Raw genomic sequence first — 24,477 nt, 5'->3', positions numbered from 1 at the left:
GAAAACGGGATAATTCTCCCTCTTGGGCTGTTTTAAAAACATGTTTTAGTAATATGGTAAAGTTCCTGGTTTAAGGAAAGTATCCTTCTTTTGATTTCTAGAGAAACAAAATTAAGTATTTGAAAGTATTAAGTATTGGACAGGCAGTCAATTAGAGGAGTAGTTGTTTCTGTTGGCAGTAGACGGTAGGACTTGCTATAATGAGTTTAAATTATGGACAGAAAGATACCAGCTGGGGAAGTTAGGAACTGTTTTTTTACAGTAAAATTCAAGACTGTTTTTCTTTTTTTAGTAACAGAGAAATCAATGATACGCGCCCCTGGAATGCCAGCCATGCCCGTGCTCATACCCCGCCCAGCCCCCCATTGAAACCTACATACACTGTTTGAATCCACGCTTCCACCATGGGAACCTGTTACTAAAATTTTTGGATTCCACCCCTGACTCTATGTATAATGGGACGGTGTGTGGAGAATTTTCCTCCGCAGCTCTGCTCACATTTTGTTTCTCTTGAGATTTGCTAAACACAGAACCCAACCCCTTTAATCAAGGTTGGCTTTCATGGCCAGTGCTAAACCAGACGGGGCAGTGGGACTGCCCGAGACATGGAATTCTAGCTCCTGTTTATTGGTTCTTTTCAAGCTGGCCAGTTCACAGATTTGATTTCAAAAATCAAGTAACTTTCCAACTTTAAAAGCGCCTGAGATCAGACAACTGCTTTGCACATAAGACTTCTTTGTTCAACATTCACCCCATCTTTCCACAGTAAACCTCAATACCTGACTGTATGTGGCTACTACATATATTCAAAGTGTACAGCTAATGATAATGGTGATAGATTTATGCCTCCTGTAATCGCCGGAAGCAGCGCACCGCAGCGCTGCAACTGACAGAGCTTTTGCATACAGCTCCCTGGTCAGGAAACAGGAAGCGCTGAGAATTTTAATCTTTTGACAGCAGGAATGCCTACCACGGCCACAGGAAGCATTACCCTGTCGGGACAATTTTGCCCGAAACCAGCGGGCGTAAGTGAGTGTCCCGCCAAAAGCAGGACGGCTGGTCACCTTAATGTAATTGCCAGGAGGCTGAACCATGAATGAGAGGGGCCTTTTTTAATCTCACATCAGCCATGAACTCACTAACTAGCCTTAGAAAAGCCCACACTCTTGGGGCCAATTCACACATCCTTGCACCCATCTGATCAGTGGCGTAGCGCCCACGGGGCGGGGAGCACAACGCTCGGTGTGCTTCCTGGTGTGGGGGCGTGGCCAGGGCATGGAGGGGGCATTCCGGGGCGGATGGAGCTGCAGCAAGGGCGCCCCGGGTGCACTTCCCCCTTGCTTTGCCTCTGCATCTGAAGTGTTTCTGTCAGAGGTATATTGGGAGTTCTCCACTAGGAATGATTCCTTAGGCCCGTACGTACGGAATAATGCACTTTCAATCCACTTTCACGATTGTTTGCAAGTGTATTTTGCTACTCCGCACAGTGAAATCCACCTGCAACATGCACTGAAAATGGACTGAAAGTGTATTATTCTGCATGTGCGGAAGGGGTCTTAGATACACACAGGTATGGCTTAGTTTTGGAACGCAGTGGGCTGGCAGAAGGGATTTAAGCTTTCCCTTTCCATGCTGCCTTTCGAACCTGAAATGGCTTCCATGACCCGCCTCCCAGTAGGGCCATAAGAGGACACATTACAGAGTTGCTAAAAGGATTACAAAATAATCACTGAAGTACTTTGAAGACTTACGAGTGCTATAGAACTGTAACGCGGCGTTATTCTCCCTCATTCCCACTGTTCCACTGCCTATTACAAGTCTTTCTTTAAACAATCATAACCCAAACTAGACACACGTATATACTCCAATTAGTTTTCATTTCCCCTTATGTAGAAATCAGGGTGCCTATATCTGTCTGGCTAAACCTATGAATCCTTATTTATTTACATTATTTACAATAGTCTGCCTTTCTCCCTGAGATTCAAGGCAGGTTACACAGAGGGAGTCAATACAATCAACAGGGTGGGACATTCAATAAACAGTGAAATGGGATTTCAACAGTAGAACCAACCAGAAGTCTTAAAAACAGAACTGAAGCCAAGTTGGCAATCTATTGGTGGCCTGCTGTGACCAATTTGTTTTGCAGATGAAATATCTTGCATCTGTGCCAATTTGGTTGCTTGAATATGCGAGGTGGGTGGGGGGGATGACTGGGCCCCGGAGACAGCGAAGGCCTGAAGAGCGTGGGTGGTTGCCCCTTCCTTCAAACAGGTGGTGGTACACTCACCCCCTGAAGATGGGTCAGTGTGTTTGCATTCACTAATCTATTATAAATTATCAGCTCTTTTTGCAGAAAGGTTTCCATTCTCGTTTTACACTTTGTAGTTTGCCAGATTGTGCTTTTTAATTGAAAAAAAAAGTTTGTAATTTTGCAATATGTTTTTAAAACGAGCTTTTAAAGAGAAGGGTCCTTTCATTAATGATTTCAATACTGACTAGGTACAGTGATGGCGAACCTTTTCGAGACCGAGTGCCCAAACCGCAACCCAAACCCCACTTATTTATTGCAAAGTGCCAACATGGCAATTTAACCTGAATACTGAGGTTTTAGTATAGAAAAAATGGTTGGCTCCAAGGCACGCGTTACTCGGAAGTAAGCTTGGTGGTAGTCAGTGGCTTTGCTTTGAAGCAACTGTGCAACACTTCGAATGGGCAAATCACGACCCTAGAAGGGTATACTCAAAAGCAAACCCCATTGCCAGCTTATTCCCAGGTAAAGGATCACGCTTTAGTTCTTTGCATGAAAATCAGTGGGGTTTAACAGCGCTTAACAGGGTTAACTACACTGCTTCCCCAAAACTAGGTCTTAGGTTTAATGCTAATAATTTCCCTGAATTGTTTCTATTATCACATGACGAACTCTGTGCACGCTTGCCCACCGAGAGGGCTCTGAGTGCCACCTCTGGCACCTGTGCCATAGGTTCGCCACCACTGGGCTAGGACATTGTCCAGGCCAATGTTACTATGATGCATTTAATTTGCAAGGCACAAGGAAGGTGCAGCTAATATTATGGTACGGTTATGTAAAAGATAGGTAGGAGAACAGAACCCCTGTATCCTGGCTGCCAATAATTATAACAAAACAACTAAATTCTAATTTTTAACTAAATTTCTAATCATGAGACTGGAAAAAATATTGACATGCAATCAGCTAGAGGACCATAAGCAAACTGTCCTTATTGTTTTATACAGATGTTACAGATGCAGACTAAACAACAGCATAACAAGGGGGGAAAGTTCCCAGTGCACCAGGTGCGTCCTCCGCCCCCACCCCGCCCCAGAACTCCCGCACCACGCCCCGAAATGCCCCCACCACGCCCCTGGAATGCCCTCGCCACACACCCCACAGGGGGCATGCGCAGAGGTGGGATCCAACCAGTTCTCACCACTTCTCTAGAAGCGGTTACTAATTTTTTTCCGAGTGCCGAGAAGGGGTTACTAAAGCAACCTCCCTGCCCAATAGGGACTGGAGGTGCGTGTGTGCGGCGGCGGCGCTGTTTGAATCCCACCACCATCGGAACCTGTTATTAAAATTTTTGGATCCCACCACTGGGCACGCGCCCGGTATATCACGCATCCACCCACCCCGCCGCCCCCTTGGAGGCCTCTGGCCTCTGTTTCCTGCGTTCAGATTGGCTGAATTTCGCCCCATTCCCCCCCCACACACACTCACATTCACTATTGTAGTTTTGAACACAAAACAGGCACTGAGAATTGGCACTCTTGCCTCCCCCCTCCCATCTAAAATCCTTGCGTGTGCGACAGGATTGCCGTCCTGCACACACAAACCTGTCTAAAATGTAAATCCTAAATCCTTGCATGTGCGACGGGATCGCCATTCCCACCCACGGTCTAAAATATGAAATCCTGAAATCCTTCGTGTGTGAAGCCGGTAATGCTTAGCCCTCCTGTTCATGGCGCCTGCACGTGCCGCTTTTCTGCCTAAGATTTCTCCCTCCTTTATAAAAACCAAGGTTTCTCCCTTCTCAACGGCTGTCCATTGGTGGGGCAGGCCTGAGCAGCAAGGTGGGAAAACTGTCCCAGCTTAGGCTACGGAGTTTTGCACACCAATGGAAGCCTCTGGAACAACAAAGGGGCATTTCAAAAGGACTTCAACCCAGAGGTGGGATCCAGCAGGTTCTCACAGGTTCCCGAGAGTAGGTTACTAATTATTTCTGTGTGCCGAGAGGGGGTTACTCATTGGTGATTTTGCCACGTGATTTTGGCCTTAGTTACGCCCCTCCTCTCAGCAGTAGCGCGCAGAACGTGAAGCAGTCTAGCAGGAGGTGCACCGGCGTGCGTGGCAGCCTGCGCCTGCATGCATTTGTTTCCCGCCAAAGGACCGGCGCAGCGGCTGCGTCCTTGCCACAGCCCCGCCCAGGAATGCCCCGCCCCCAGAATGCCCGGCCACACCCCCGTCGTGCCCCGCCCAGCCCCATTGGCGCTACGCCACAGTTTGAATCCCACCACCATGGGAACCTGTTACTAAAATTTTTGGATCCCACCACTGATTATGAACTATATATTGATATTCCAGGGCTATATGGGAACCCTTGCACAGAAGAACAGATGGCTCAGCGAAGGCAAAGCAAAGCTGCAAAGCCCGTCCATCTCCAAGGGACCCTGCTAGACGAAAGCAAGAAAGGGACTGAGACTCTGCTAGTCTGTATGTGCACAACAGGCCTGAACCATTACATGCTAATTATTGTTTTCTATATTTGATTGCTGTTCTGTACGTTATTTCTTATGAAAGAAAAAGAGAGAAAAAAACAAGTTGGAAAATTGTTTACTGTAATATTTGTACGTGTGGAGTGTCTCAAGGTGGAATTGTAACCTCTATCTGTGGGTTCTGTGGGGCAGAACTTGGAATGAGTTTGCAACACCAAATTTTTAAAATATAATGGTTTACTTTCTTAATGTATAACATCAAACATCAACATTTAACATCTTCAAGGTCCTGTTCAGGTTTCATTTCAAGTCCTTCTAGTTACAGTCTTCTGATATTGCCAAGTCCAATTCTTCCTTCAAGTGGGTTGGCTCCTGAAGACTCCAAGGGCTTGGTGAACAGGATTCAACATGATGAAATTTTCCAGAACTCTCACCCATTACAAACACAAAAAACCCTTAACAAGGTGTTTAGGGCTGATACAAACGAAGGTCCAAGTCTGGTAGCCTTGTCTCCTCCAAACTACATGAGCTCTGCAGCCTCCTGCTGCTTTGAGTCTCCACCCCTTTCTGGGTCAACCCATTCTGAGCATGGGGGTTACAGGATCACACTGTCAAAAAAGTGAACTCTTTTAGTTTTCAGTTGAGAATAATATCCCTCTTGGGATTTAAGTCGGGTTACACTTCTATGATTTCTCCTCCCAAGCTACTTCCTAAAGAGCCATTTTTAATATAGGTAGCTAGAAGAGGCAACTTGAAAGAGTCAAAATCTGAAGAGGTATAAAGGAGGCGCCTTCTCTTATGTTCAGCCCTTCTGGAGTCTCTCCTGGTTACTTCTTCAGTATGTGTGCAGAGCTGCTAATTTGCTTTCTGCTGAGTGGGAAAATGACTTCCTCTTACACTAAGGTGACCAGATGGTCACCTTTGTAAACTGGGTCAAGCGGGTAGGTGGGTGGTCATTTGCGCATGCGCGCACTGCCTTCTGGGGCGCTCCCGTTTCCCGCCCTGTGACAGGGCAGGAAACCAGGAGCGCCCCAGAAGGCAGCGCACTCCTGCGGCCGCATGCGCGGAAGGCTGCTGCACTGCCTTCTGGGGCGCGCCCCAGAAGGCAGTGCGGCAGCCTTCCAAAAATGGGACACTTCAAAAAACCCGCGGGACACGGGACAAATTGTCTTAAGGCGGGACTGTCCCGCCAAAAGTGGGATGTCTGGTCACTGTATCTTACACACTATTTGTTTCATTGCTGGGCCACTCAACAGAGGCGTATTTGAGGGGGGGACAAGTGTGTCTCGCGACCTAGGTGCCGTTTTTAAAAGTCATGTGAAGGGTGCATTTTTGGCATCCCCCCCCCCCCGCATGCCTTTCCCTCCAGGAGTAAGAAGCACAGGGCCCACTGGCAGCACAGCACCCCAAATCTGACCTTCCGTCTTGCCCAGCAAGCAGGGCCCACCACAGCGGGGGGTAGGGTAGCATCACTGGGTCATGGCAGCAAAGACACTGGGTTGTGGCTGGCCCAGCAGGCACACCACATGCACAACAGCCCATCCAGTCCCTCCATGTGTGGCTCCTGCCCAGTAGATTAAGGTTGCACTGTTGCGGCAGCAAAGGCACCCAGCTCGCCCTGCTTGCCTGCAACTGCTGCTCACCTCTCTCCCTAAATACTTCTTGGCACCCTTTCTTTCTATCCCCCTTCCCCCGCATTCTGTCCCCCACCCCACTTATGCTATGGAAGTTTGCTGGGCCAGACATTCTCAGCCTAACCTACCTTGCAGGGCTGTTGTGAAGGTAAAATGGAACAGAGGAGCATGATGCAAGCCACTTTGGTTCCTTTTGGAAAGAAAGGCGGGCTGGGAAATTCCTGAAGATCCAGGTATTCAGCTGTGCGTGCGTCCGTGTGTGCGCGTTCGGGATGAAAGGAAGCCGAGCAGGAAAACACTGTCACAGGCCCCATCCACACATGCAGAATAATGCACATTCAGTCCACTTTCACAACTGGTTGAAAGTGGATTTTGCTATTCTGCACAGTAAAATCCAGCTTCAAAGTCCATTGAAAGTGGATTGAAAGTGCATTGTTCTGCTTGTGCGGAAAGGGCCATAGAGCTCACTCTCCAAAGCAGTGGCGTAGGAGGTTAAGAGCTCGTGTATCTAATCTGGAGGAACCGGGTTTGATTCCCAGCTCTGCCGCCTGAGCTGTGGAGGCTTATCTGGGGAATTCAGATTAGCCTGTGCACTCCCACACACGCCAGCTGGGTGACCTTGGGCTAGTCACAGCTCTTCTGAGCTCTCTCAGCCCCACCCACCTCACAGGGTGTTTGTTGTGAGGGGGGAAGGGCAAGGAGATTGTCAGCCCCTTTGAGTCTCCTGCAGGAGAGAAAGGGGGGATATAAATCCAAACTCTTCTTCTTCTTCCAGGGTAACAGATCTCTGTAATTTGGGCTCTACCTGGATGTTGGCAATCCTAAGAACATAAGAACATAAGAACAAGGCAGCTGGATCAGACCAGAGTCTATCTAGTCCAGCACTCTGCTACTCGCGGTGGCCCACCAGGTGCCTTTGGGAGCTCACGTGCAGGATGTGAAAGCAATGGCCTGCTGTGGCTGTTGCTCCCGAGCACCTGGACTGTTAAGGCATTTGCAATCTCAGATCAAGGAGGATCAAATCCTAATTTAATGTAATGTCTCTGAGTATATTCACTGCTGCCTCTGCAGATGCTCACCGGTGTGTGTGTGTGTGTGTGTGTGTGTGTGTGTGTGTGTGTGTGTGTGTGTGTGTGTGTGTGCTCGTGCTCGTGTGCGTGTGCGTGTGTGTGTGTGTGTGCTCGTGCGTGTGCGTGTGTGTGCGCGCGCGCTCCATTTTCTGTAGCAACGCCACAGCTACTTAAGGCGTTCCTCTTCTTCTCCACATGGCTAAGTCAAGTCTCAATGTATGACCGTTTCTGAGACAAAAAAAGAGGAAGTAGTAACCCCCTAATATATTCAGAGAGGGAGAAGAACCCAGCTTAAAAGCAAAGACGGCAGCAGCCCCGGCTGGAGCTCATCCAGTGTTCAGGAATCAGGGGACAACAGGAAGAAAAGAGGACCCATGAATCCACAAGGTACCCAGCTGTTTGGTTACCCAGCTTAATCGTAGCAAATTGGACCAGCAAAGGCTACTGAAAGGGATGTAGTTTCTTCTTTCCATGCGAGGGTGAAGACAGGTATAAGGCGAGTGGACGTAATGGAGTTGGGTGTCAGGCAGCTGTATAAAACTATATGAAAGTTATGCAATTCTACCTCCACAGCAACCCTGTGAAGTAGGTTAGACTGCAAGATAAAGTGAGTTGCCTGATGAAAAATAAATGCAGATGAGCTTTTGGCTGGGTGGCTTAGTTTACTTGTTGAAAGAAGCTATTTTACGCTGGCAGGTATTAAAATAAATTGCTATTAAATCCTACATGCTTCCAAGACTGTTGATTTCAATAGATAAGGGTTTAACTTTGCTGAGAGGTGCACTGTTAAAAAGAGGTAAATGAGCAGTTGTTATGTTAAACGGTTTAACTTAGACCTCAAGAGTAAACCCCTTTCGCCGACTTTCCGACCCTCGCTCAACTCACTCAGTCCTGGGTCTGCGGAAGTCTCTCGAAACCTAACCTATAGCAGTGATGGCGAACCTTTTTGAGACCGAGTGCCCAAATTGCAACCCAAACCCCACTTATTTATTGCAAAGTGCCAACCCGGCAATTTAACCTGAATGCTGAGGTTTTAGTTTAGAAAAAAACGGTTGGCTCTCTCTTCCTCCGCCCCACTCTTGCGCGCAGGGGCCAGCCTGCTGTAGGATCCAGCAAGTCCCACGTGCACCGCTCTGTACCTCTCTAGCACCTCTGCCCCCTCTGCGCCCCCCTTCGAGCAGCAGCCACCCGGAGCACAGGCACCAGGCCCGCCAGCCGAGTCCTCCCTGCTCACCGCGGTGCACACACGTCGTGCTCAGTGGCCCAGGCCAGCCTAGATGGGCGTGTGTGTGTGGGGGGGTGATTTTCCACCCCCACATGATGAACTCTATGTGTGCTTGCCCACAGAGAGGGCTCCGAGTGCCACCTTTGGCACCTGTGCCATAGGTTCGCCATCACTGACCTATAGCTTCACTGCTACCCTAGCAGATTTATAACTAAAGCAGAGATAGATTTCTCACATGTGCATCTGAAAGGAGAAAGTTTTTGCTCAACTCAGTAAACAATCCAGTCCTATTCGGGTCCTATTGGATGACTGCAAACAAGAAGGGTGTCGTGAGGTAGAAGAGACATAGTCTTTCTCAGGGGTGAGGACATTTTCTCTTTCGACACCATGAATGGTTTCTTTCTGAAAGATGAAATCTGTCACGTTTACCACAAGATTCTAATTTGAGATGGAAATCTACCCGTCCACCTATTTAAGTTTGCCTTTTTTGGTCAAATGTGTGAATTCACTAGGAGAACTGAAGTTCCATTCTGCCTTTCCTCACGGTCTCCGACTGTCGCTCCACACTCAAAACCATGACTGTAACTCTGATGAAACCTACTACACCGAGGCAAAAGCAAAAATACAGAGAAACCAGAAATATAAGCATTTCATGTGAGACACAGAACAAAAATGTATACAACTCCCCCCGCAAAAAAAGTGAATCCGTCCAAAAAACACATAGACAAATCTAACAGTCCAAAAACAGATCCAGAAAGTACCATGTGATAGCAACTAAGTCAGGACTAGTTGTGCCTTTGCTTTGGGGTAGCAGATTTCCTTTGGTTTCTTGCTGAGCTTCACTACACGTGGGATTATAATGCTGATGATGCATAGGGTACTTCGGCCTTGTGCCCTCCCTAATCCTGCTTCACAAATGCCCCTTCCAGTGGTTCAGCCCGACCACTCCATTCGAATTGCTGACTGACTGTCTCATTTCCTCATTAGGCAGAAAAGCTCAGAGTCAGGAAATTTTGTCTACTTCCTCTTTGGTTTATCCAGAGAGCGCCAAATGGAACACAGTTAAGAGCTGGAAAAAAAACTGCACTTCAAAGAAGAGATTCAGAAACTAGGACTTTCTAGAGGAATGCAATAATGTTGCGGGACAGGAACGCAAGATGTCCCCTTAACAATCTGGGACCCTAATACCTAAGAACTGTTATAACCCTCTGTTATAACTGTTATACCTAAGGACTGTTATACCTAAGGACCGTTATACCTGTTATAACCCTCTGCACTCCCTTTGGTCATTCTCAGGCCGTAGGGAGAGAGACTAGATACAGTTAGTGATTATACCCTTATCAACCCTTGCCAGCATGGTCAATTGGCCATGCTGGCAGGGGCTGATGGGAATTGTAGTCCATAACATCTGGAGTGCCAAAGGTTCGCCACCACTGCTGAATTGCCGTAGTGGCGTAACCTTTTTCTTTGGCACTCCAGATGTTATGGACTACAATTCCCATCAACCCTTGCCAGCATGGTCAATTGGCCATGCTGGCGGGGAGACTGATAAGGTAGCAATCCTAACATCTGGAAGTCTCAGAGTTCAAATCAGCCCTAATGCAAGTATCTAGTCCCAGAATGGCTCAGTCAGCTTTCACCAGGGGAAGGGTCTTCTCAGTTGTGGCCCCTACACTGTGGAACGCACTCTTCAATGACCCCCGTGGCTTGCCAGTCTTGTTTAGTTTCCACAGGGCATGCAAGGCCGAATTCTTTAGGACAGCTTTTGGAGCGTAATTCATATGCTTGGGTTGTTTTGTTTGTGGTATGGCGCTAGCCCTGTATTGTAATAGTTTAACATTTCAATGTTAATATTTTATGTTTGTTATCTGCTTTTATATTCTTTTGAACTTATTTATACTGTTGGGCAGTGCAATCCAGAGCTGAAGAGGATGGGGACGGCATTGCTTGAACACTGCTCTGCCCACTCCATAGGGCTTTCCCATGGTGCGGAAAACTTGAAAAAGTGTTTGAAAACACCAAACCTCCAACTCCCCCATGGGGAGAATAGAGCAAGGTGACCAAACGTCCCGCATTTGGCGGGACAGTCCCGCCTTAAACCAATTTGTCCACATCCCGCAGGTTTTTTGAACTGTCCCGATTTTTTGAAGGCTGCCGCACTGCCTTCTGGGGCGCTCCCCTTTTCCTTCCCTGTCACAGGGCGGGAAACCGGGGAGCGCCCCAAGGCAGTGTGCTCCTGCGGCGGCACGCACGCGTCTACGCGGCCGCCTGCCCATCCAAATCCCGGTTTACAAAGGTGACAATCTGGACACCTTAGAATAGAGGCATTTTCACCATGGACCATATATCCTGGGATAAGGAGGTGAAACATTCCAATTCAGCCATGACTTCTGCATGGCTTCCAGGCCTAAATCGGGCCTGCCCCGCAAGAGTTCCCTTATCCCGCTGCTTTCAAAAAACAATAAAATCGGAGGTTCTTTTTAAAAAGGCCGGGCCAGTCCCACTCCCGTGCAAACCCCGCAGGAGACAGATCAGTTTATTTTTCCCACCTCGCCGCCACCTGCTCTCTCTGCCCCACAGCTACAACCAATCAGAACGTCATAAAAAATGGGAATGTTCACACGTGCGCAGGAATCTACGAAAACTACATAAATGTAAACGTTCCTGTGGAAAATGAAAATAAATCAAGGGCTCATGCATAATTCGCTGGAGTCCTTCCTCCCAGCTTGAACACACAGACGGGGCAGCCGTGTGAAGGGAGAAACCAAGATACAAACAACCCAGTGTGTTTGATCCCGGGTTTTTTATTTATTTATTTATTAAATTAGATTTATAGGCTGCCTCGTCCCCGAAGGGCTCGAGGCGGCTCACAACATGGCTGTTTCCAAACAGCAAATTAATACAGCTTAAAACTTAACCCGTTAAAACTTAACAGCCGTCAATAACAATAAATAGATTAAAACAGCAAGATTGTGTAAAGCATATCCACACACACAGGCGCCCGATCTAAAGGCCAAAAAAAAGAAGAAAGAAGAAAGGGGAGGAGGTAGGCAGGGCCCAAGATGGAATTAGGGCCCAACCAAGGTGGTCCAGACAGATTTTCCCTCAGGATATTATGTCCGTGGGGAAAATGCCAGAGATACGCCATGAAAATTGTGGCATATCTCCACCAGCGGCACCACTGCCAGTGTACGGGGGTCAAGAGAGGTCCAGAGGCTGACCAAGGGTGACCTCACACCCAGAATGCCGGCGTAACTGGGAGTGGTGTGCAACTACCAGCAAAAGGTTAGGCATCAGAGGCAGGTCTAATGGGGCGCCACAGCCGCCGAAACACCAGCAAATTTGCCCTCCCACCAGCATAAGTGCCCCAGAGAGTGCATTTTATGCTGAGGGAAGCCTGCACCACATCCTGATATAGACATATAGTTTATGATGTTTTAAGCCATTGTAATTAATCATACAAGTTATATGAGAGTAATTCACTGGGCACCAAGCACTTCAGAAGCTTACTTTAGTTGGAAGACACGGAACTCATGGGGCAGCCTGACACTGAGTTTTCCAGGTGGTTTGGGAAAACAGGGCCCCACCAAGGAGAAAAGGAATTAGCAGAAGCTCACAAATACAGATAAAGGTAAAATAGAAAACTACAGTAGTTGCTGCTAATACAGAAACCTTATGGCCACAAGGTGCTTCTTTGACTTAAGTTTCACCAAATATGTAGGGGAATGGGCAAGGTGTGGTAAAAGGTGGGATGAGAGGACCAGGTCTGTACGTCTTCTTGACTCAAACCAATGGTCAGAAGACAAGGGGCGTTTCCCCACTCAGCATGATCCCCCCTATGCTGCGCGCTGCTCAGCGCAGCAGCATTCCCGCGCAAACGGAGCCCCATGACCCCGCTGGTTATCAAAGTTGCCTTTGCAGCATTTGTGGATGTTATGCTGAGGGCTTTACAGCAGCAGCCAGCTGGCGTGTTAAGTGCTTGTCGCCACCCCTCTGGTAGGGAGTGCCGGGGGACCCCGTGCTACTTGAGGAGAGTAGTGCGGGGCTTACGGTAAGTGGGGAAAGGCCCAAAGAGGGATGTTTGTAAGAGGGTATAAATTATGTTACACAAGCAACAGCCCCTTGAACCTCCTCTCTGTCCTGCTTGACAAAGGAGAGTTCCCTCTTCTGCGCAGAATTGAAAGAAAACAATAAATCTCTGAACACTGAAGAAGCTTTTGGATGGTTATTGGTAACCGGCTTTTGCTAAGGAGACCGGGCTCTGCCCTGTGCCTAACAATCCCAAGGGGGATTCGGGTCCCGCCCCGTCCCCCCTCCGGATTGCGCTGTAAATGTTCTAAGTAGTCACAAGATTTTTTGAGTGAGCAGCAACTAAAAAAATTAGTACATAAAAGAAAAAAATATTCCAGAATGCCTATTAATTTCATCTCCATCCGCCAGGAGGAAAGGCTTTTGGGATGCTGAAGGCCCAACAAGAAGAATTCCTCGACTCTCTCAATAAGGTAAGGAGTAAGGAAGGCAAACTTAAGATTTGTAAATAATTGGAGCTGATTTTGAAAAATTCTTGCTGTGCTCGAGCCAGACGTACCTTTTCCACTCCAAGCTCAAGTTCTTTTAAAAAAAAGGATGGGTTTGCAAAAGAAGCCAACTATTGCCAACTAAAAGTTGTCACCATGGTAATGATAAATCTTGTGTCACCAAGGTGAGCAAACATGCATGCCCCAAACCAGTTCTGCAAATTGCAACTGAGTAAATGAATATTGAAAATGAATATTGAAAATGCTGGGGGGAAGAATTAGGACTAATAAAAGGAAACACTTCTTCGCGCAACGTGTGATTGGTGTTTGGAATATGCTGCCACAGGAGGTGGTGATGGCCACTAACCTGGATAGCTTTAAAAGGGGCTTGGACAGATTTATGGAGGAGAAGTCGATCTATGGCTACCAAATCTTGATCCTCCTTGATCTCAGATTGCAAATGCCTTAGCAGACCAGGTGCTCGGGAGCAGCAGCAGCAGCAGAAGGCCATTGCTTTCACCTCCTGCATGTGAGCTCCCAAAGGCACCTGGTGGGCCACTGCGAGTAGCAGAGAGCTGGACTAGATGGACTCTGGTCTGATCCAGCTGGCTTGTTCTTATGTTCTTATGTTCTTATGTAAGACAAAAGCACATGTGATGTATTAAACGGTGGGGGGAGCAGCCCACCTAAAACATGAAATACAAAGAAAGAGGGAAGACCAATAGTGGTCCTCCACTAACCTGAGAGACACTAGTTACTTTTCAGACTGCCTTGTGATACATTAAAGAACCAGTGTGGTGTTGTAGCTTTTACAGCCTCAGATCTGTGGTGCTCCACAGAGACCCAGATTCCAGGAAACACGGCCTCAAAACGCGGTATCATCGCAAGGATAAAATGGGAGTGGGGGAGGAGTCTCTGGATTCCTTGGGGAAAGGGTGGGGTAAAAGTCTGGTATATGGGTAAATATTTTGGTAAATATTTCAAAAGTATCCAGAATTTATTACATTGATTCTTACAATAAGATGAATCAGAAATATTATTTATTATATTATGTCTGTATCCAGTGGTGGGATCCAAAAATTTTAGTAACAGGTTCCCATGGTGGTGGGATTCAAACAGTAGCGTAGCGCCAATGGGGCTGGGTGGGGCACGACGGGGGTCGTGATATCCAGAATTTATTACATTGATTCTTACAATAAGATGAATCAGAAATATTATTTATTATATTATGTCTGTATCCAGTGGTGGACCGTGCGCCTTAGTAACAGGTTCCCATGGTGGTGGGATTCAAACAGTAGCGTAGCGCCAATGGGGCTGGGTGGGGCATGACGGGGGTTGAGATATAGGGCAACATTTTCCCCACCTTCTTTTATCTTCACAACAACCTTAAAAATAGTTTAATTTGGGAGAAAATGACTGGCCCAGGATCACCTAGTAAGGTTGACAGACCAGTGCCTGGCAAATCCTGGGAGCTTTTGAGAGTGGAGCAGAGGAAGTAATGAGGTGGCATCACTTCCAGGTGAAGACCCAGGTTGATGTCACCATGTTGAGTGATACTCTAGGAATCCCCCAAATCTCTGTGAGCCTTACCATAAATATCGGAGGGATTCCAAAGTGTGATTCGACACAGTGACATCACTTCTCAGACATCACCCAGAAACGACATTGCTGCATCACGCAACCCCCCCCCCATTTTTCTCACCCTGCTTCATTAAGCGAGGGCAGGAGAATGGAGGGCAGAGGGGCAGGAGGTTGCCCACCAAGACTGAGTAAGTGGCAACGCCAGTGGCGTATCTGCCTATGGACAGGGGGTACCCCTTGTCCCCAGGTGCCACTCTTCTGGTCACGTGGGGGGGCACAAAATCGGCCCCCCACGTGACCAGGAAGTCCTGCTGTCTCGTCGTTTCGCGTGCCTCGACCCCGTCCGAGGCATGCAAAAATGACAAGACAGCAGGACTTCCTGCTGCCTCCAAGCCCCCTCAACCCCGCCTTGGACTCCTCTTTCCCTTCCTTCCCACCCTGCCAGCTGGACTGGGGGGGCGTCCTGGAGACAATTTGTCTCCGGGTGCCATTTACCCCTGGTACGCCTCTGGGAAACGCTATCACCTAGTGAGCATCATGGCAGAATGTAGAACACTTAAGTCCAGTACTCCATCCAGTGCAGCATACTGGTTCACCACATGATGGTTCCCACCCCTGGCCCGGATCATCCCCTAAGGGATATATTAAGAGGGTTTATACCAGGTCAGACAACTGGTCCATCCCACTTAGAATTGTTGGCTCTGTTTAGCCACAGCTCCTCAGGATTTCAGACAGCCAGGGGCCCGAAATCCTTTAAATGGAGATGCCAGTACATTGAGCGTAGGAACTGTGCTGGCCCCCAATTTGTTTCCGGGCCCAATAAAAGGTGTTGACATTAATGTATAAAACCCTAAGTGGCTTGAGCCCCGCCAATCTAAAGGAACGCCTGCACCTGTATGTACCTGCCCGGACACAGAGGTAAGAAGGGGAGGCTCTCCTTGTGGTACCCGCCCTGCTGAGATACGAGGGAGGGCATGGGAGAGCTTTCTCTGAGATTGCCCCCAGGTTTTGAAAGTATCTCTCCTCAGAGGTTTTCCAGGCACCTACCCTTTATGGGTTTAGGCTTCTGGCAAAGACTTTCCTCTTCACCCAGGCATTTGGTTAGTCTCCCTAATGGCCCCTCTATGATGCTGCTGGTTGGGGGTGAGGGCGGGGGTTAGGGTTGGGTTTTTTTAAAACTTTTGTATGCTGTGCTTTTAATGGATGTATTTATGTAAGGGGGTGTTTTAATGCTTTAGCCACCTAGAGATCCAGTATAGAGGCAAGTGTAGATGTAAAACACAGACAGACAGACAGACAGACGACAAACAGACAAACAGACAGACAGACAGACACCATATGCTGTACCAGCAAACCCCATAGTCCCCCTAGCACATTTATGGTGGAGGTTATATTTTGTTGGAAAAGGCCCAACTAACAGATCTTCAATATTGTAGGTGCAATCATTAAGGATCGCAGACTACAAAAGTCTAGTCTTGCATTGGGAGTGATTTGCCATTGACTCGTTTGACTACAGAGGGAATAACTGTTTAGGATGTTTTATGATAATCCTGAATACAGGCAGGAGATATACTGCATACCCTGCTTTGGATATTGTCCAAATGTATCTATCTATTCATTTTGTACATTTTTATCTTGCTCTCTCTCTACGAGGTGCTCAGGGACGTTTTCCCTTCTCGCTTAATCCTCACAACAGCCTTGTGAGGTAGGTTAGGTGGAGAATAAGTGACTGGTCTAAGGTCACCCATTCAACTTCCATGTCAAGAGTGGGGATCTGAATCCAGCTCTCCCAGTTTCTAGTAGTCCAACCCTCTAATTCAGTGATGGTGAACCATTTGGAGACCGAGTCCCCAAATTGCAACCTAAAACCCACTTATTTATCGCAAATTGCCAACACAGCAAGTTAACCCAAATACTGAGGTTTCAGTTTAGAAAAAACGGTTGTCTCCGAGGCGTGCGTTATTCGGGAGTAAGCTTGGTGGTAGTTGTTGGCTTTGCTTTGAAGCAACCATGCAACTCTTCGAACGGGTGAATCACGACCCTAGAAGGGTTTACTCAGAAGCAAGCCCCATTGCCAGCAACTGAGCTTACTCCCAGGTAAAGGATCGTGCTTTAGTTCTTTGCATGAAAATCAGTGGGGTTTAACAGTGCTTAACAGGGTTACCTATACGCCTTCCTCAAAACTAGGTATTAGGTTTAATGCTAATAATCAAGCCCAGCAGCCTAGATGTGTGGGGGGGGGCGATTCCCACCCCCACATGATGAACTCTGTCTGTGCGTGCCCACAGAGAGGGCTCTGAGTGCCACCTCTGGCACCCGTGCCATAGGTTTGCCACCACTGTTTTATGATAATCCTGAATACAGGCAGGAGATATACTGCATACCCTGCTTTGGATATTGTCCAAATGTATCTATCTATTCATTTTGTACATTTTTATCTTGCTCTCTCTCTCTACGAGGTGCTCAGGGACGTTTTCCCTTCTCGTTTAATCCTCACAACAGCCTTGTGAGGTGGGTTAGGGGGAGAATAAGTGACTGGTCTAAGGTCACCCATTCAACTTCCATGTCAAGAGTGGGAATCTGAATCCAGCTCTCCCAGTTTCCAGTAGTCCAACCCTCTAACTATTTCTGGGTTTCTCCTGTCTGTTGTAGGAATTCTTGGATGACCCCAAATACAGCACAGATGAAGACCTTGCTGAAAAGTTAGAAATGTTTAAAAGTGAGTGGAGCCCATGAAGGACTGGATCCCATGTGGCAAGAAAAATTATACTTTTCATTTGAGCAGAGTGAAAAGAATAGGGTCTGTATTTTTTTAAAAAAAAGACGTAATGCCACCAGATTACGAGGGCCTCTAAATTTATATGCGGTACGTGCCATGAAATTGCAACCGACTCGTGACAAACCCTAGCAAGGGGCTTTCAAGGCAAGCAAAAAGCAGAGGGAGTCAGTCGTTGTGTACTTCCGCAGTCCGTGGTGGCAAACCTATGGCACTCCAGATGTTCGTGGACTACAATTCCCATCAGTCCCTGCCAGCATGGCCAACTGGTGGTCCAAGGTGGTCCTCCATCCAAGGTGGTCCTCCATCCAAGTACCAATCCTGCTTAGCTGAGATCAGGCTACCGTGTCACACTGTTCCAGATCCCAGACTCAAAATAAAGAAGCCCTGTATTTCCAGTTTAACTTTTTTTTGTTCCCATGATGCTATGGGGTCTCTTAAACTTGACATAGCTTATGACAGTGATGGCGAACCTTTTCGAGACCGAGTGCCCAAATTGCAACCCAAAACCCACTTATTTATTGCAAAGTGCCAACACGGCAATTTAACCTCAATACTGAGGTTTTAGTTTAGAAAAAATGGTTGGCTCCGAGGCGTGCGTTACTCAGGAGTAAGCTTGGTGGTAGTCGGTGGCTTTGCTTTGAAGCAACCGTGCAACTGTTCCAACGGGTGAATCACGACCCTAGGAGGGTTTACTCAGAAGCAAGCCCCATGGCCAGCAACTGAGCTTACTCCCAGGTAAAGGATCACGCTTTAGTTCTTCGCATGAAAATCAGTGGGGTTTAACCCACAGTGCTTAACAGGGTTACTCTACACTTCGTTTCCCCAAAGAAGAGAAACTAGGGTCTTAGGTTTGAAATGCTTCCCAATAAGCCGTCGGAGACTCCAGCAGCCCAGGCCAGCCTAGATCGCGAATTTGGGGGGGGGACACACTCCTGTTTGCGACAAGTGGTCCACAAAAGAGAGGAGGCTCTTAGAGTGCCACCTCTGGCACCCGTGCCATAGGTCGCCACCACTGGCTTATGGCAAGGGTCCCCAACTCGTACTCCAGAGTGGACTAACCGTTTAACTTGCACAGAAATTTCCCGGTGACCTGTCACACTTGAGGGGGAGGTGTTCCTGGTGGCCCCAAGCAAACAGAGACAAGCCCCAGCAACTCTGCCAACGCCTCGGTGCCCCTTGGCCCTGACCCCTCGACAGCCATGACAATTTCTGACAGCTCACCAGCTGCTTCCTCCTACACTGGTTTTAGTTTGAGGGATGATACTCTGGGTGAGCTAAGGGCTTGCAACACCACAAAGGCCGCTTGTCTTGTCTTACTCCAGGGCCATTTGCCCTTCCAGCCCATTCCTGCAGGTAGCCCATGAGCTATTTGTAAGATTACCAACCATCAGGTGGGAGTCTGTGGATCTCCTGGAATTAGAACTGATCTCCAGACGACAGAGACTTCTTCCCCGGGAGGAAATGGCTGATTTATTTATTTATTTATTTATTTATTTATTTATTTATTTATTTGTTTGTTTGTTTGTTTGTTTGTTTATATGCCACCCTCTCCCGGAGGGCTCAGGGCGGTGAACATGAATATACGGATAGAGCACAAAATAAAATCAATAAATCTCAGATAATTAAATAAATCCTAATAAAATGGCTCTATACACTTTAAATCATTAAAACCCCATTAAAAGCAGCGCATTAGTATCAAAAGAGAATAAATAATACAACAGGAGGCAACCTACTAACTAATCCCCTAAAAGAGGGGAGGGACGGCAGGATCCACAGATGTTAACAAGGGGGGGGGCATCAGCAGCCAGCCTCCCCAAAGGCCCGCCGGAACAGCTCGGTCTTGCAGGCCCCTACAGAACTAATTGAGATTTAGAGGGTGGACTCTACGGCATTAAACCAAAAGGAGGTCATTCCCCTCCCCCAAACTCCTCCCTCCCCAGACTCCACCCACAAAATCGCCAGATATATCCTAACCCAGAGTTGGCAACCCTCGCTATCGGAAGGATGCCATGTCCCCTGCTATAGGGGAAGGCCTCCTGCCGATTGTCTGTTATTCCAGGCAGCGGCAGGAGAAAAATAATTATTTACAAAATGTTGCCATCCTCTGCACCTATATGTCACTTCCGGGTGCAACCTACCCGTGTTTCCCCGAAAATAAGACAGTGTCTTATATTAATTTTTGCTCCCCAAGATGCGCTATGTCCAGTGGTGGGATTCAAAAATTTTAGTAACAGGTTCCCCTGGTGGTGGGATTCAAACTGTGGCGTAGCGCCAATGGGGCTGGGCGGGACACGACAAGGGTGTGGCCGGGCATTCCGAAAGCGGGGCATTCCTGGGCGGAGCTGTGGCAAGGACGCAGCCGCTGCACTGGTCCTTGGGCGGGAAACGAATGCACGCAGGCGCAGGCTGCCACACATGCCGGTGACCTCCTGCTAGACTGCTTCAAGTTCTGCTCGCTACTGCTGAGAGGAGGGGCGTAACTAAGGCCAAAATCACGTGGCAAAATCACCAATTAGTAACCCCCTCTCGGCACACACAAATAATTAGTCACCTACTCTTGGGAACCTGTGAGAACCTGCTGGATCCCACCTCTGGTTATGTCTTATTTTCAGGGGATGTCTTATTTTTCTGTGTTCTGTTCGTCGGGCATGCTTCCAAACAAAAACTTTGCCACGTCCTACTTTTGGGGGATGCCTTATATTTCGCACTTCAGCAAAACCTCGACTACGTCTTATTTTCAGGGGATGTCTTATATTCGGGGAAACAGGGTAGGTTGTACCCGGAAGTTATGTAGTGATGCCAATGACATCACTAACACCACACGTCCCCATGTGCCCAGTCCCCAGCCCCATCTCCTAACCCTCCCGCTGGTATCTTGCCAGCTGCTGCAGAGTACAGATTGCAACCTGGAAAACACAGCAAAAGGCTATGAAAAAAAGCCTTTTCTTGTTTTCAATTATTTATTTGTTTGATTCCATTTCTATCCCGCCCTCCCCAGCTGAAACAGGGCTCAGAGCAGCTCACAACGCGAGAGGACACAACAACTGGTTGTTTTGGTTTTCACTGCTATTTCATAGGTGCTGCTTAGCTAAGGTGACCAGATGGTCACCTTTGTAAACCGGGACGGACGAGAAACGGGAGCGCCCCAGAAGGCCGTGCGCTCCTGCGGCCGTGCGTGGGAGGCTGCCGCACTGCCTTGCACCCCAGAAGGCAGTGTGGCAGCCTTCCAAAAATCGGGACACTTGAAAAAACCCGCGGGACGCGGGACAAATTGTTTTAAGGCAGGACTGTCCCGCCAAAAGCGGGACGTCTGGTCAGCCTATGCTTAGCTGACAGTGCTGATAGCTTCATTTCTGGTGTTCTTCCTAGTCACTGCTCTGTATTTGGGGCAGAAAAAAACATGGTAGCAGGCAGGAGGACAGGGGTAGCTTGGGATAGTTTTCATTATTCAGTAGTACTTCTCATTAAAGAAAAGATTGGCAACTCAGGCTTAGGGCCTTGGCGTGACGTAATCGGGCCCAGAATGCCACTCACATAGATGGTTTTCCTTTTTTAAAGGATTAGACAAATCCACAGAAGGGGGCAGGCATAGCAATGGCTTTGGGACAGATAGGAGTGGAACCTCTGTGTTCAGATGCTGTAAAGTATCAGATGCTCAGGACAAGGGAATGGATGCCCCCATTGCCCTCTGCTTTTGAATGTCCCAGAGGCATTTAGCTGGCCATTGCTCAAAGCTAGACAGGTGCTGCATTTGATCTGGCCATGCAACTTTTGCGTCCTGATGTTAATCTACTCTCTTTTGCAGAGAAATACCTGGAATTTGACCTTAATGCACAGGGCGACATAGGTGAGTTTTGTTTGCACGTCAGGTTCATTCTTGTGTACGCACACAATTTGGCACATGACAGTCCTTCATGCTCCTTGACCAGAAAGAGGCCACTCAAAGGCCCATGAGACACAGATGATCCCCCATGTCATTTTATCCAACCTGTGGCAACTCAGCTGCATTTTATTCAGGGTTAAAAGCGTGCCCACAGTTTCCTGTATTAAGGAAAAAGAAAGATGCACCCCTCTCATGAGAGCAATATTCCAGACTTCCTCATGATATCTCTTTAATATGGAACAGAACCTAAGTATAAAATACAACTATAATGCTATGCTTGAGCTGGTATACTCCATAATTCTTACTGCTAGAAGGTGCTAAATTGTATTATGGAGGCTTGCTACATTTTAGGTGGACCATGGAGTGGGTTAGGAGCAGTGGTGGGATCCAAAAATTTTAGTAACAGGTTCCCATGGTGGTGGGATTCAAACAGTGGCGTAGCGCCAATGGGGCTGGGCGGGGCACGGCGGGGCCTGGCCGGGCATTCCGGGGGCAGGGCATTAATAATTTCTCTGTTACTGTAAAAAACTCTTACTGTAAAAAAAAAGTTCCTAATTTCCAGCTGGTATCTTTCTGTCCATAATTTAAACTCATTATAGCCAGTCCTATCGTCTACTGCCAACAGAAACAACTACTTCTCCTCTAATTGACTGCCTGTCAAATACTTAATACTTTCAAATACTTAATTTTGTTTCTAGAAATCAAAAGAAGGATACTTTCCTTGAACAAGGAACTTTACCATATTTCTGAAACATGTTTTTAAAACAGCCCAACAGGGAGAATTATCCCGTCTTCTACCTTCGCTAACCAGCCACATAGGAAACAACAGGACCTTATGATTTCTGGACCTAATGGAATTTCTAACGGAAAAGCAGACCCAATTAGTAACCCCCTCTCGGCACACACAGATAATTAGTAACCCACTTTCGGGAACTGGTGAGAACCTGCTGGATCCCACCTCTGATCAGGTGGTACAAAACGTACATAAACAGGATCCTACTTACAATAAGCTACACATAGCAGTACGGGCCACAATCTCCAGTCCTTTAGCCAAGGAAGCTTTTGAACCACGTTGCAAGTGGCAACCCTGTTTCCTGTGCAGAAAAGCCCTCTTGAATCATTCAGTTTTGCATAGTTTGCAGAAAGGCAGGAGGGTAAGAGCCTTCCTGACACCCCCAGGCAGACCATTCCACAAGGTGGGAGCCACAAGATCAAAACCAAAGGGATGGGCAGTCACTGATTTTGCCCATTTGCAGGTTAGCACCAGTGGTGGGATCCAAAAATTTTAGTAACAGGTTCCCATGGTGGTGGGATTCAAACTGTGGCATAGCGCCAATAGGGCTGGAACTGCGGCGGGGAAGGGGCCGGGCATTCAGCGGGGCATTCCTGGAAGACTGGGGCAAGGGCGCAGTAGCTGCGCGCAGTCCTTAGGCAGGAAAGCGAATGCACGGAAGCGCAGGCTGCCACGCATGCCGGTGATGACCTCCTGCTGGGCTGCTTCAAGTTCTGTAAAACTGCTGCTGGGGAGGAGGGAAAAAATTAACTAAGGCCAAAATCACGTGGCAAAATCACCAATTAGTAACCCCCTCTCGGCACACACAAATAATTAGTAACCTACTCTCGGTAACCTGTGAGAACCTGCTGGATCCCACCTCTGGGTTAGCACCTGCAGAAGCCCCTGCTGACATTGACAATGGCATCTCAGACTGGCAGAGGATTTGCAGGGTCCCATCTCAAGGTCTTCCTGTTACTGAATGCCCTTTTAACTTTAAACTTGAGACCCTGTGAATTGAACCCGGGTCCCTCTGCATGACAAGCCGACGCTCTAGCACTGAGGCCCCTTCCGCACATGCAGAATAACACACTTTCAATCCATTTTCAGTGCACTTTGCAGCTGGATTTTCCTGTGCGGAATAGCAAAATCCACTTGCAAACAATAGTGAACGCGGATTGAAAGTGCATTCTTCTGCATGTGCGGGAGGGGCCAGAGGGACAGCCCTCTCCATGTTAATCAACCCTGTTTAAAGGACTAACTCGTGTTCTTGGATGGACAGCATGGCTGAACCCCTGGCTAGAACTTACTTGCTGTTGTCCTTTCCTTCACCCACCACTCCAGATATCATGGCCTTGAAGCGCATGCTAGAAAAATTGGGTGCCGCCAAGACCCACCTGGAACTGAAGAAGATGATCACAGAGGTGACAGGAGGGATGAGCGAAACCATCAATTACCGGGACTTTGTCCGCATGATGCTGGGCAAGCGGTCGGCAATCCTCAAAATGTAGGTGTCGTTTGCCTCCAGTTCCCGCCTCCCAGTACCAATCCGCGCCCCCTTTCGCTCCCTGCCCGTGTGGACTCACATGTCACCCCTCTTCTTTCTGCAGAATCCTGATGTACGAAGAGAAGGCCAGAGAGAAAGATGAGAAACCACCAGGGCCTCCTCCCAAGAAAATAATTGCCGACCTTCCTTAAAAGTCCCCGCTTCAGTTTGATTGATTGGCTCACGGCCTACCTCTCCCCTCAGCAAAACTTCGATCTTTCCTCTAGCCCCAGAAGCTTTGGTCCAGCGGAAGGGCTCATAAAAAACCAGGGTTCTAATCCCACCCCATCCCCTCACCCCCACTTACGTGAAAAACGAAATTCTGGAAGACTTGAGAAGAATTATCAGGAATGATTATATGTTGTAAGGAGCAATAAAATAATTTAGAGCATGGAATCATAGAAACATAGCGTTGTAATGGAGCTCCAGGGTCATCTAGGCCGAATCCCCACTACCGTCTTAGCCGGGAGACACCAGAACACTGGAAGCTAACCAGGTTTGAGGGGCCGGCCTCCCCGGTCGAATCCCACCTGCAAATCTTAGCCGGATTTTGGAACACAAATGACCGCCAGATGCGGATTTAACGTTTGTGTTCTGAAACCTGGCTAAGACGATAGTGGGGATTCGACCGGGGAGGTCGTCCCTCAAACCTGGTTAGTTTGTGTTCTGTGACACAGTAAAGAGCCCGGTAGTGGGGATTCGACCGGGGAGGTACGTCCCTCAAACCTAGTTAGGTTGTGTT

The 24,477-nt window shown here is 48.0% G+C and overlaps 1 protein-coding gene across 1 annotated transcript; it reads left to right on the top strand.

Moving 5' to 3' along the window:
* Nucleotides 1-7,716: 7,716 nt before the first annotated feature.
* AIF1 (allograft inflammatory factor 1) lies at nucleotides 7,717-24,131 on the top strand. The gene is made up of 6 exons (XM_048489574.1): nucleotides 7,717-7,819; nucleotides 13,098-13,159; nucleotides 17,408-17,474; nucleotides 21,340-21,381; nucleotides 23,534-23,696; nucleotides 23,800-24,131. Exons 1-6 carry the CDS (start codon nucleotides 7,807-7,809, stop codon nucleotides 23,885-23,887), a joined length of 435 nt encoding a protein of 144 aa, XP_048345531.1. The 5' UTR covers nucleotides 7,717-7,806; the 3' UTR covers nucleotides 23,888-24,131.
* Nucleotides 24,132-24,477: the final 346 nt, after the last annotated feature.

The sequence above is a fragment of the Sphaerodactylus townsendi genome, linkage group LG03 (genome assembly GCF_021028975.2).
Source record: "Sphaerodactylus townsendi isolate TG3544 linkage group LG03, MPM_Stown_v2.3, whole genome shotgun sequence".
Lineage (NCBI taxonomy): Eukaryota > Metazoa > Chordata > Lepidosauria > Squamata > Sphaerodactylidae > Sphaerodactylus > Sphaerodactylus townsendi.
This window is presented reverse-complemented; position numbering and strand designations above follow the sequence as displayed.